We start from the raw sequence: 14,300 nt of genomic DNA on the forward strand, positions 1-14,300 counted from the left end.
CAAGCAGTAAAACAACTATCTGATTGCAGTTCTGTTTGGCCATAGAGCTCACACAGGACTATTCCTTCCCAGGTTCTCCTGTTACCAGTCATTATCCATACCATTCTCTAATTCCTTTGACATTACCCAAGACCAGCTTCCTCCTGGATTCTCCCTTTACAGCATGCCATAAACATTAATGAGGGTACTTCCAGGTCTCTTAGAGATATCCAAGTTATTGCTTATAACCCTTTATGACTGTGGAAGAGACTTACCAAGAAAACCAGGGAATCTTTTGCTTGATTTAGGCTTTCCTCCCTCTTCTTCTTGTTTCTTCCTCCCCAACTTGGGGAATTTAATTCTAAACCTGCGACTGAAACTGTGAGTGTCGGAAGCCTCTTCCTAGGAAGCAACAGCAAGAGTAAGGTCAAAGTGTCAGTTGACATTCTGAAATAATCCCTATAGGCTCTTTAAAGTGATTGACAAAGATGGTTAAAGAAAGCAGGTATCTCTACTCCCAGTTTGGGCAGGAGAGTTACCCCTACTCACTAGTCACATACCTTAATAAAGAAATAGAGCTTTAGCAAGAGCTCATTCTATATCATGTACCTTGCTAGCTATATCAATAAATGCTCAAAAGATCAAAACATTAAAATACATATATAATCTATAGTGTAGCACAATGGGAAAACATTTAGTTAAAAAAAATCCAACGAGAATGCAGGCAAGCACTCCATGGAGACATGCAGGCTGGGATCAAGACAAAAGTACAGGAGCCTGTACAGTTGCCATGAGAGGTGAGTTCCAACCAGTGGGCCCACCCAGCCACGAGAGCACAACCTAGTTCTCAAGCATCCTAGAAACATGGCTATTATCATTCCAGGATTAGAAATGAAGCAAAGGCTCAGAATAAGGGGAAGGCTATGCAAGCAGGGGGATAGAAGGGTGAAGTAGAAACAAACAAAGCTATATATTTTTTAAAATAAAGTTTCTTGGAAAAAACCCAAAAGAGCAAAGTCTTAGAGGGTACACATTTCATGTGAGGTCAGGTGGATTGCTGGGGTCATTGCTGTTCATATGGCACACTTTATAAATGATAAAAATATATTCCACCTTTCATACCTACAGTTGAGAGCCCCCTTTTAATCCCCTCAGCCAAGTACTCTCATACGGGGAAGACTGCCTCACAGACTGTTTTCCCATAGCAGGGGATTCTTCAAACAAATGACTTAATTTTCAGTGTAAGTTCTTTGCTGTGCAGGCAACACGGGCTCTGTAATTCAATTAATTCTCCAGCTCACATCTTGTTTCTGTAAGAGCATTCTTATTTTACTTCTGTTCCTAGCAAAATGATTCTGAGGTTGATTTATCGCTAATAGATAAATTAGCTGATAGCTAATAGATAGATGGTGGAAATGTTTTGAGACAATTTCTGTCAGATCATAAAGGGAATACTTTACCTTGTTATAGGTGGCCATCTTTGAGGTACTTGATTTATGAAATGAATATGAAAGTTTTCAATCGTAGAAAAGTACCCCAAGTAGTTCAAAAAAATTGACAGCATCTCTGTAACTATATTATATCTGTTGCAATGTTTGATTTTCCTCTTATACCACATATTGGCTGGGAAAGGGAATAGGGGAGGAGGTAGCAGCAGGAAGAGATGTGTTTGGGAGATTTAACTATCAATATGGCCTAGGTATCAACCACTTGCAACATTTCTCTGTAAATAACTGGTATGGCTATGGTAGCATGTAGCAGATAACGCTTAGTACTAGCAGAAGACACTGAGAAGACAGTTTGTAGCCTGGTGAACAAAGTGATCTTCTTTATTCTTTCTTGCTTTAGAATGGGTCTTCTGTCTGGTTATTTTTTCGTGGCCACCTACTTGTTCATGTTTGCTGCTTTGCTCTGTCCATTTAAGATAAGGATATTCAGGAGGAGGATGCTTCATTAACACTGACATTAAAGGCTGTATTGGGCCTCTGTTACACCCATCCCACGTACTGACCACATACTGTGAGATCTTATACCAAGGGAAGTGTCCCACTTCCCCAGTTTACTCACCTCTGGAAAGAATAGTTGACTTAACCAGCCAATTGCTAGTATCCTTCTCAACTCTGTATTCATGGCATCCAAGGCAGTTTGGAGCATGGCCCGATCCTCAACATCTCTTAACTGGCACAGACAGGGAGAGAAGTGAGTGTACATTTCCTAGCGATCTGCCTTAGACTCTACTCTGAGTCCATGCTAGTGGCTAAGAGATCATAAAGGAGACATACTGTAGCTCATTTGGCCTATAATCTGATCGTTTACTTCTTAAACCTAGTACTAGATGCAGACAGCTCTTCTTTCCCAAAAAGAAGGTCCATGACATAGTCAGATAGCTCAGGTCTCCTTGGAGATGGGAATGCTCGGTTCCACAAGTGAAGGTCTTCTCTCCCGCATGAATTAGCACTGAGATTTCCTCCTTTAGCTTAATGTATGTATAGAACATGGGTCTCCTACTCTTGACTTCCAATTTCCAGAGCCATACCAGCATCCACCTAAATAGAAGCTATCACTATGTTCTGAGCATATTGCGCATATCATGTCCTGTGAATACGTGATTTCACTTACTATTCTCAATAACCTTACAAGGTATGATCATTCCCATTTCATAGTTGAGAGAGCATAAACAAAGACATTTAATGTTCAAGATTACAAGGATAGACAGAACCGCTCTAACTTAATAGTTGACCTTTCATACTATTCCAAAAGGGCATATAAAGTATCCAGATGATAAAAAAAAATAGTTATTTTATTATACATTATAATTTAAAAGATACTTTGTTAAATGAAGGCGACAAGGTTAGGGAAAGGCTATTTCAACTTTCTCTTCCTGGCAGAGGGTCTGTCTCTCTAGACTATACTGTAGCCCCTAGTTCTTTGTTGTTCATGATTAAAAAACATATTTTCAGATGGCTTATCCCATATGTTTAGAAAACCAAATTTAAGTGATTACTACTAAGCTCCAAACCACACGAAATAAACTTTGTGTGGCACATGGGAGACTTACAATATATTCTTTTGAAACCGTCTCTAAGTTCCATGTCAGCAGTGTGGGTGAGACCATTTGTATTCTAACAGGTAATAACTCAGGCACATGGAAGCACACTGATGTGTGCAGCCCCTGAAAGCACATAGACTTCTAACCTGGACTCACCTCTCCTTCCTAACATGCATTCTGCTTTCAGTTCAACATTTCTGTGGCCCCTTTCCATTTACAGGGCAATTGCTGCTGTAGCAATAGCTAGTGCCAGAACTGTGTGACAATTGAATGGGCAGGTAATGGGCAGGGAGGTTATGGCCAGTTAAAACATCATATAAGAAATAAATAGATACAAAATAATTTGTCCTGCTTTACAACTTAAGACAATATAGCATGGTTAGAAGCATGTGCCAATCTATGTCAAATAAGGGAAATGGGAATTAGTGAATGACATTCATTTCATCCTTTTCTAAAAAGCTACATTCCTGCTACAGTTTACCTTAAAGACCCATGCATTATAGGCTTAATTCTCAGACTGGTACTATTGGGTGGTACTATTGGGAGGTAGTGGACCGATTAAGAGGTATAGCCTAGTCAGAAATATCCTGGTCATGAGGGCCATTGCTTTTGAGAAGGATTGTGGGTCCTTAGTCACCCTCTTTTTCATTTCCAGCCATGAGGAAAGCAACTTTAGTCTACCACATGGTCTTCACCATGATGCTGTTGACCTGCCATATGCTGAAAGCAAAGGGGCAAACTTTCCAAAACTGAGCCAAAACAAAGCTTTCTCCTTGTAAGTTGATTTTCTTGGGTGTTCATTACAGTGATAGAAAGCTAATACCGCCCCTTGTCCAAACTACTCTTTTTACTGCTATACTGCCTCAAGAGGAGGAGTAATCCACAAAGGAAACATGACTTGTACCTGCCTTATCTCTATGACAGCCTTTCTGGAGATACATGGTATTCTTATGCACTTTGAGCCTTCTAGCCTCATTTTGATGTGTATACATGCATGGGGCCTCACAGGTCCTATAAAAAGGAAGTATTCTGAAGGCCCCACTTTATGGTAGTGTATGTTCAAGTTGGGCTGTTGTCTAGCAGGGCTCAACTCCCAAGCTATGAGCTTCAAGAAAACTTAAGTAGCAACAAGAGGTCAACCTCCCATATCTACCAGTGGTTGAGCTGAGAATGTCACTGAGTTCAGAATTCTAATTGAAATTGTCCAAAGCGAAAACACCCTGGGCATTGGACTCAGATAATGAAGTGATGCAGTCTGAGTGCCTTAGCCATTCTGCTTCCGAGGCAGTGTGACAGTCAGGTAAGCAAATGACAAAGGCAGTGGGCATTTATAGTTTCAACCCAGAAGCCCTTCTTCGAATTCAACTTAAATTGGATCATAAGCAATCGTACAACACCTTCCTCAGGGGACAGCATCAAAGTTGGATAGTTGTGATCAGTTGTCTTCTCAGAGCATAGTCACCTTGTGCCCATGTGTGGACATCACCTTATAAGAAACTGCGCCTCTTTGCTTTAAAAGTGCACTTTTAAAGCTCATCTTTTAAGCTATAACTATGTACCAGGTACTGCCAGTCACTTAAAGTACAATAGTTTGTTATTTGTGTAAATCCTCCAAACAAATGATAGTAGGGACTACTATTCCTACCTTGAAGATAGGGGAACTAAAAGCAAAGAGGTGCAGTTACATAGTCAGTGCTATGGGTTGTGTTGTACACCCCTCAAATATGTGTTTAAAATCCCCAGTACTTCAGAATGTGCCCGTATGTGATTTATAGTCATTGCATTTGTAATTCACTATTAATCTGAGGTCATAAGAGACAGGGCAGGCCTTACTCCATTGCTATCAATGATCCTGGCCAAATATGACTATATGAAGACAGAGACACTCACTAGAGATGGAAACCAAGTTTAGAGTATTTCATTGATATGACAGGGATTTTAAAAAGTGGCCACGGAATGACCAGAAGCTACCAAAAGGCAAAGAAAGTTTCCCCTAGGGATTTTACAGAGACCATGGGCCTACTGGCATTTTGAATTTGAATGTTGAAGTTTCCAGAATGATAAAATAGTAATATTCTGTTACTTAAAGTCATATAATACTTGGTACTTAGTCATGGCAGCCTTAGGAAGTTAATCTGGATATTAGGTAGCTAATTTGGATATGAGCTAAGAGTCCTCCAAGCTTCCCCCTATTTCCTGTTATTTTCTTCATGGTGAAGGTGACATTTAGAAACTTGGGATAAGGGCATCTCTGAAGAGCTCTCTCTTTTCACTTGTAGCTGTATCAGGTATAATGAGAACACCTTGCATCTGGTTGGCCTAGTCTTGTCTCAGGAGACATTGACCAAACAGAGAAAGACTTTCATCCAAAATACGGTAGTCCCTATGGATTAGCATACCACACACAGTAGCATATTCATGGGACAAACACTAGATGACAGCAGGAATCGTGAAGCACGCCCCTACTTACAATGATTACATGTCTCTAATACCCTGGAACCAAATACAAGCTGTGACCATATTCAAAAGACATGTTTTTTCCTCCCACACTCCAACCCCCTGCACTCACCAAGTTTTCATCCAGGAAAGCTTTAGTGTCATCGTAGAGCCCTTTAAGACTAAATGTAACGTCTACGGCATCAGTTCTGCTTAGAGTCTGAGAGGAGAAGAGAGGAAAAGAATAGATGAGAAAGGACAAAATAGAGGAGCTGGTTAGTAAGCATGCAGTTGGCTTCTCCATGGGAAGGTCGGAACAGACTATTAGGATATGGCTGTAGGTGCAAAAGTAATATTAAAAATATGCCACAGCTGGCACAGCATGAGCATCAACCAATAGGAATTGATACCAACCGTCAACTGATACATCTCTATTGTTGTGCCCTGCAAAGTGGCATAATACAGCTTAGCTTTTTTTTTTTTTTGGCATCATTGATTAGATGTAGCGGATAACAGGAAAATAGGACATTTGCAAATTAGAGGGTGAATTTCAGGAGACTTGTCCCTAGAGTAAAACTATCTTTCCCATGGCAGGTAGACATAGGTCTAACTATATCTCTTCTTGAAACTCATGGCTTTTGGACCTCCTTCAACTAGGATCTGGCCTAAAATAAAGTTAATTCACATTTGAACATATCCTGATCTCATTGTATTTTTTTAATCTAATAGTGAACTTCCCTCTCCTTCTGTCGCTCCTCTCCCTCGTCTCACTTCATCTCCCTCTCTCTTTCCTTCTGCTCTGTACCTTCCCTTTCCCCCTCCTGTGTGCACATGCATTAGTGCAAGTGTGTGTGTGTGTGTGTGTGTGTGTGTGTGTGTGTGTGTGTGTATGCCTGTATATATTTATGTATATCTGGGATCATATCCAAGGCCTCAGGCAGGCTAGGCAAGTTCTCTGTCACTAAGCTACATCCCCAAATCTAAATTACATTTTAAAAGCAACACTCAAATCTTCTGGCAGTGAGTACTGGCAGGGGATGGCACATCTAATATTAAAAGTCTGATCTGGAGCTGTCAAGAGGGAAATAAAAGCATCTTGGATCTCTGGTTCCAATGACAGGTATAACTTTATACGGTTATACAGGGCATAGACTGGAATGGGAAAGGTTCAAGGCTATGTTTCTTTCCATTTATTAACTACTTCCCCCCTGAGGCTGATGCGGTGGCTAGCTACTAGGAACAAGCCCTGCTTCTCAGGATGATGAAATATGGTATGGCATTCCCCAGCAGCCATCTCAGCCTTGTAATCATCTAAGGAATGCCTGTATTCTTATCCACGCTATTACTTTACTTTTCAATTTTTGTGTGGTTGTATGTGTGTAAAATATATGCATGTGTGTAAGGATACATGAGTGTGTGTGTGTGTGTGTGTGTGTTCCTGTAGAAGCCAGAGATAGTTGTGAGGTGTCTTTCTCAACTGCAGTTCACGTTATAGTTTTGAGACAGGGGTCCGTCTGGACCTGGAACTCACAGATTTGGCTAGACTGACTGGCCAGAAAGCCTCTGAGATCCTCCTGTCTCTGCCTTCCAGTGCTGGAATTAAGATGCTTGCTGCCATGCCTGACTGTTAATGAGGGTGCTTAGGATATGGACTCTGTCACTCATGCTTGCATAAGAAGCACTTCCACTACTTACCCATGGCCTCAACACCATGTCTACTCCACCCATCAGGTTTTGCTTGCATATGTTCCTCACTTAAGTTTTGTTTCACTTTCTTTCTGACCCCCTTTCCTATGAAGTCTGGCACTTTTATTTCATCTGCTTATTTCCTCCCCTTACCTCGATGGGAATACAGGACGCTGCACCTGCTTCATTGGCACTGTCTTGGCTATAGAACACATCATTCAGTATGTTAGCACTGGCATTCACAGAATCCATGAGGACAGACACGTGCTGGTGGACCTTGCTTAGGTCAGTAAGTCTGTAATAAAGCAAAGACAGGTGAGTTCATTACTATGGATTTAAGATGTGAGGGAGCTGGTGGTTTGGAATGTGGATCAAAATGAAGAGTCTCAGTACTAGATTTGAACCCCTTTCCCTCTTGCTATTTCTGTTCTTCACTAGGCATCCAGGGATGCTGGCAAATGTTTTTATTCTTCGCTAAGTACTTACACTGGTTCTTCTTAGTTTAGCTTGGACTTGGATACTGGGAACTTGAATTGGATGAGAAACAAAAATAGAGAAGCAGAGCTAGCTCTTGCTCAAACTTCAAGGGCTTTCTGAGAGTTAAGGGCAAGGATAAACATCTTTTAAAATGATTTACTTATTTATTTATTTATTTGTGTGTATGTGTGTGCATACATGTCAGTGTGTGTGTGTGTGTGTGTGTGTGTGTGTGTGTGTGTGTGGAGGGCAAGTTTCAGGAGTTGATTCTCTCAATCTACCATGTGGGGACCTAAGGCTCAAACTCAGATGGTCAGGTTTAATGACAAGTACCTTCACTCCATGAACCATTTTGCTGTCCTCGAATAAACATTATTGTTATTCTTACTGGGTCTTGAAAAGCAAAGGAAATAAAAATCCACCTCTAGCTCTAACGAGGAGAATGAAAGATGGCTTACTGCTCATTCCAAAGAATATGTCTTACATGGATTGGCAGGGCCCTAATTTTCAGCACTTAGATTCCTTTCTGAGGCAAGCTCCCCAGTAGTCAACAGAAATCAACTGAGTGTCTCTCCCTATCCCAGTTTTGTTTTCCAGCCCTGTCTTAAGTTCATTCCTCTTACCTGCTAATGAGGTTTTCTGCAAGCCGAGCCAAGTGCTGCATCTGGGCATACTCTCCATCAGAGAGGCTGTCTTGAGATTCCTGGAAATCCAGGTAGGGTGGTTGGACAGCTTGGAGTTCAGTATGCTTAGATTCCCATGTTTTCATTGAGTTCTCAAAGTCCTAGAAATGAATATAGTGGCAGGTTGTAATTGACTGTTGTAGCTCTGAAGACACATAGCAGATTTGTCTATAAGTATGGCATTTTGTAGGTAATATGGGTTATAGGTGAATACTTCCTTCTTCATTACCCCATACTCTTATTTATATAGATTTTTCATCAGTGTATCTTCTGTATAATGTAGTTCAGTTTTCATTGTCAGTACACTGGCTCATGGGACACCAGTCTTGAATTAGGCAAAATGTCTATTACCTAGAAGGTCGCATGGTGACTGATAAGACAGTGGAACACCTTTTTATGCCCCATTCTTTTCCATACACACACACACACACACACACACACACACACACACACACACACACACACTTGTGATGAGATTTAGAGTCAGACATGGGAAATTTATTTTTCAGTCTTGCTTTTTCATTTATGAGTTATGTGACGATTTGAAGTTATTTAAGCTCTCAATGTGGAAATAAATGCCTCTTCCTCATAGGATTCTTTGGGGAACCTATGTCAGATGATATATGCAATGTGCCCAGGCGAAGTTGGCATTTCATTAGATGGACATTCCCTCCCTCCCTCTTGGTATTGTTTATGTTCACAATTCAAAACGATGGCCTCCAAGCCCCAAACAGATGATCAATAATGAGACATTTGTCTCATTATTGTACCTTTTTATTTAGCAGAAGTTTATGACATCTGTAAATGTAATATTTTAAGAAATCCTATAGGTGGCCCCCCAAAACAAATTCAATATAGGCATTGTTATTGAAAGAGTATATTTCTTCACCACCAAAGGGTTTTAGTTCTCTGTGCAGTATAGGGTGGAGGGCATTGTTGAAAAGGAGACAGTGTCTTTTGGGCAGTGTCTTGAGCTTTTAGGAGTCACCACTTTTTTATTCAGTTCATTAAATTTGGTATGGTACCTAGGAGAATACACTTCTACCATTCAAGGTGCCTGATACAAGGGACATGCAGAGCTCCCTTTGGGGAATTCTTCTGGACTAGAAATGTGGTAGCTATGAATGAGGCAACATAGGAACACGTATGAACTTTTCTCTTACCCGATCTCTCATCAACATCTGGGCAGCATTCTTGTATTTAATCTTGATAATGCCTGGTTTCTGAATCCAGGCTTCCCCATCCACCTGCACTGGGATACCTTCTTCACCATCAATAGTTATTACCACCTCATGGCACTATCAGAGAAGAAGAGAGAACAAAAAGGGAGACAAATTAGGAGATGAGTGTGGACTAATCTGGTATTGGATCACAGTGTGAATGTGTATTTGAAGAGACACTGGCAGAAGATATGAATCAGATCATCCCAGGGAGGAGCATGTATTACCTATGAGCTTTTTGCTTCTTTGGTCCCTGCCACCTCTACATTCAACAACAATCACTAACCTTACTGCCTACAGAATGTCTACTTCCTCTACCCAGGAATTCTTACAAGCAGGTATTTGCTAGTATTACCTCACATCTTTGGGTTGTAGCTGGGAAATTTACCCCATATTTGTATCCACCCAACCCTTGCCTACCTGCGCAATTCGATGACGATGCATGTTGATGATACGGGACATAGCCATCTGCACAGAACCAAAGATTGCCACAACCTCTAGCCTCCCATCATCCATTGCAGGGGCCTCATATTCCTAGGAAGGAAGAACCATGTCAAGATTCTCCCAAGAATCCAACTTTGTCTATAATAAGTAAATGCACTCTGAGGACTACTGGCAACATTTTTTCTAGCACATGAATAAATGAGAAAATTATACTGAGAGGGAAAACTAAGGTAAGGAAGCCAAGATTGGAGGAGGGAATTATGCTTGCAACACATTTGAGCTCCTTCAGAAATCAAAAATCATTCCAATTTCTTCCCTGTTCAGTGCAGCATCATGAATTCCCAAGATCAGTTCTATTGGTTTCATAGACTTACATGAAACAGAGCTCATGGTTCCTTTCTGAGATGTTTTTACTGACAAACTATCTTGGGCTAAAGAACATAGCCTCCTAGGTAAATTTCTGAGTATTTTTTTCAGGCCTTAGTAATGGGAAAGTCAAAACCCAGGTATCACTTGACATAATTCTAGGGTTCTTGTGCTCTGGAATGGCACCTGTTTTAAAAAGCTGGTCCTACACAAGCCTGTTAACAAGGGTCTCGAGCCTGTCTAATCTTCCCTACTGTCTACTTTCCATTCCAGTCAGCCCTGTTCTTTCCTTTCTGAGACAACTGAGCAGAGTCACTCCTTTTGCCCACCCTATTCTTCATTCCATACTCACTGTGGTTGCTCTGGTCCTTCCCCAGAAGTTGACACCTCCAGCATAGCTGGTAATGTTGAGCACTACAATGCCTTGAAGGTTTGGCAAGGAGATAGCTTCTCCATCACACTGAGAAAAAAAAAGAGTAGCTCTTATTGCTCGGCTTTTCAGATACAGAGATGGGGAAGGGCTTGGTCTTCTCTGCATACTATCATTTCCTTATGTATGAAATAGAAATCAAACCTTGTGCCTTGTTCCTATGGCTGTAAGTCAGGCTCCCCAGAGTTAAGGTTTAGAAGAAGCAAAGATACAGTGGAGAGGTGATTTCCACTGTCTCAAGATTTCCTTTCTCCATGCCCTTTTCTACTAACCTCAAGGTGTATTCGCTCTTCCAGTTTCCTGTAAGAGCGCTGCAGCAGTTCCTTGCTTCCCAGAAGACCATACCATAGTTTGTTCTTAATGCGGCTACTACAGAGAGAGAAGAGTAGAAAAAGATAGAAGGTAAGTGAGATAGGCGTGAGTGGATGGGGAAAGACAGGAAGAGGGAAATATCTTCTTTCTCAAGTGCCTAGTTTTGTTTTTTCAATATAATACTTTAAGTTTATTCTTTGAGAAGCTCATACATACATATAACGTATTTCAGTTATATTCATCTCTTATCCCCTTGTCCAACCATTTCTTCTGGAATACATTTCAATTTTCTTATCCTCCTCGGTAGGTTGGCCATGCTCTAATGTACATGTGGGCAAGACTATTTGGACACAGTGGCTTATTAAAACTAAAGAACTTTTATTTTGAATGATAATATTTGATAGTCTGATATATCAATATCCATTTTATTTAACTAGCTTAAGACTGCAACCTGAATGAAAACATAGGTTTATATGTAATAATTCATTCACACTAAAAAAAGAAAATTGGTACTTTAATATGACAAGAATTATCATATTTCTTGGATATGTGGGAATTGACAGAAATACTTTTTAAAAGAAATGTATAAGGGAAATAGAATTATGATTTGCTTCTCATAATTTTCTGAAGGTGTAAATAACTAAACAAATTATATCTTTAAAAAAACCTAAAAGAAATTATGTGAAGATGGGAAGGAATTTTATTTCTCATTTCTGACCAGAACTTGAAAATTAAATTGCTTTTTTGTCATTGGTGCAAATATGAGTGAGGAGTGAATTTTTGGTGCAGTAATAAATGTCATGGACAAGAGGTACAGTGCTCACCTAAATTATATGTATGATAATTTGCAAAAGCTTATTACATATTTTACCAATAACAGAAAAAGAAAGATCAGTATGAATCTAGACATTGTCATAAGGAGAGACAAATACTAATGATGCTGTTTTGAGAACATATATTATATACAGGTATTGAAACAGTGTACTTTATCCTATAAATATGGAACATCTTACATGTTAATCTTTGTGTGCTTAGGATAGAGAAAATATGGAACAGGCAAGAGATAACATGAGACTTTAGACGGAGTTAAGAATAATAAGGTCTTATTAACTATAGGATCTTGTATAAAAACAGAGAGCTTATACTTTCTAAGAGTTGACTATCATTTATGAACTTTCAAGGTCATAGAAATGAGCTATCATAGGAAATGTTTTAAAATATACAAGGCTAGTACAAAATTATTTGTATTCTGAAACCAAAAGCTTTTGGGGCATTTGAATTTCATCATCTATAAAAACGAATATACCTAGAAAAAAGATTCTGTAAAATTAACTAACTTAACTAACTAGATAGATAGATAGATAGATAGATAGATAGATAGATAGATAGATAGATAGATAAAATAAGCACAAGATTGGAGACCTTCATCTCCCTATCTCTAAAGTTATTTCAAGCCTACAGTTATTAAAGTAGTGTGTTACTTGCACAGGATGGACAGAAAGATCAGTGAAATGAAGGGTCTAGAAATAAACCTTTACATTTATGGTCAATTGATTTTTTAAAAAGATGTTAACATAATTAATTGGGAAAATGATAACTTTTTGAAAAGATATGGTCCTGAGGTAAATGAGGTATTGGTGGTGGTTTGGATACAAATGCCACATATAGGCTCATATAATTGACTGCTTAGTGAGCAGGGACAGAACTCTTTGATAGGTTTAGAAAGATTAGGGGGTGTGGCCTTGCTGGAAGAAGTATGTCACTGGGTGGGGTGGGCTTTGATGTTTTCAAAAGCCCACATCTGGCCCAGTGTTTCTCTCTTTCTCATGACCAGTGGATCAGGATACAGAACTCTCAGCAACTGCTCCGGCACCATGCCTGCTGCCATGCTTCCTGCCATGATGATAATGAACTTAAACTCTGAAACTGTAAGCCAGCCCTAATTAAATAATTTTCTTTATAAGAGTTGCCTTGGTCACTGTCTTTTCACAGCAATAGAATAGGGACTAGGACAGCATCTTCATGCAAAAGGATGAATTTAGAGCATTAGCTCATACCATACATACAGAAAAAAGAAATTGAAGTACATCAGACATCAATGTAAGAGTGTAAACAGTCCAATTTTGGAAGAAAACAACATTTTCTGACCTTGAGTTAGATTAGTTAGATTAGAGACATGGTCCATAAAGACAAAAAATTAACTAGGCTTTATAAAAATTGAAAAATTTTATACTTAAAAATATATCAATAAGAAAACAAAAAGACACTACTAAACTGAGAGAAACTAATATAGTTCACCCTCATCCCAGGCTTTGTCTGAGAAAGAGATGCTAGTGGCAATGGCAGATGGTGGGTGGTCCTTTAAACTTATACTTTCAATTTATAAGAACTCTGAGGCTGTCTTAAGATGCATCTGTAGGATAAAGCTACCAGAAGGTACCAGGTGGGCCAATACTAATCAGTGGGTCCAGAGAACCCATTCTGCAACACCAGAAAACAATAGAAGCATCCTGGATACTTCGTAGTAGCCCTGTCAAGCCAAAGCAGATTTGGAGCCCTCATTAGGGCCCAGTTAAACTCTTTGAAATAAAATTCAATGCAATCAGTTCTCAACAGCAGTAACAGAAATCCTCCAGGGTAGTCTATGGAATGGAAGTACAAATGTATGAAGCCAGGGTAATTATCATAAAGCAGCCCAGCTTTCTGGATGCACTGTCCCCACTAGGCTTGTCTTGGAACCTATGTATATTACTTCCCAAGGACCTTAGTCTTTCGGTTGCTTGTCTGATATAGGAATATTTATGTGTACTGTGATTGTGTGTGTTTATCCGGAGAGATGAGCTTCTTCTCCTTACTTGTATTGTTCTGGGTGTTCTTCTCTTCTGGCATTGAACTCCAGTGAAATTTTTGCATCTAGTCCAATTCCAAAGTAGTTGTTCATGACACACTTTTCTTTGAAGCGTCTGAAATTAGACAGGGAAGAAGGAAGACACTAAAGCAGGAAAGGGAGAGATACTACTACCACCAGGCAACAGACAGCATCCACATAATGAAAAATAACTGAGGGAAGGCTCCTCCCCTGGGACAAGCCATATGGTTTCCATTTGTGCCCCAAAGTAACCTGTCAGTTCTGAGAGAGAATGACCAGTCAGCCTGGAAACTTTGGTGGCATTATGCCTCATATCAAAGAAGCAAAATTTGTAACCTTAGTTGTATTT

The 14,300-nt window shown here is 39.8% G+C and overlaps 1 protein-coding gene across 1 annotated transcript in view; it reads right to left on the minus strand.

Moving 5' to 3' along the window:
* The window catches only part of Dgkk (diacylglycerol kinase kappa), a 134,507-nt gene that overhangs the window by 4,446 nt on the left and 115,761 nt on the right, over nt 1–14,300 (minus strand). Inside the window, exons 18-27 of the mRNA XM_034486088.2 lie at nt 13,938–14,045; nt 11,043–11,139; nt 10,693–10,800; nt 9,951–10,064; nt 9,474–9,608; nt 8,251–8,411; nt 7,304–7,445; nt 5,598–5,684; nt 2,047–2,157; nt 255–381 (exon numbers count right to left, since the gene is read on the minus strand). Of these exons, the coding sequence (XP_034341979.1) occupies nt 255–381; nt 2,047–2,157; nt 5,598–5,684; nt 7,304–7,445; nt 8,251–8,411; nt 9,474–9,608; nt 9,951–10,064; nt 10,693–10,800; nt 11,043–11,139; nt 13,938–14,045 (1,190 nt within the window). The remainder of the gene's footprint in view (nt 1–254; nt 382–2,046; nt 2,158–5,597; nt 5,685–7,303; nt 7,446–8,250; nt 8,412–9,473; nt 9,609–9,950; nt 10,065–10,692; nt 10,801–11,042; nt 11,140–13,937; nt 14,046–14,300) is intronic.

Source organism: Arvicanthis niloticus, chromosome X (assembly GCF_011762505.2).
Source record: "Arvicanthis niloticus isolate mArvNil1 chromosome X, mArvNil1.pat.X, whole genome shotgun sequence".
NCBI lineage: Eukaryota > Metazoa > Chordata > Mammalia > Rodentia > Muridae > Arvicanthis > Arvicanthis niloticus.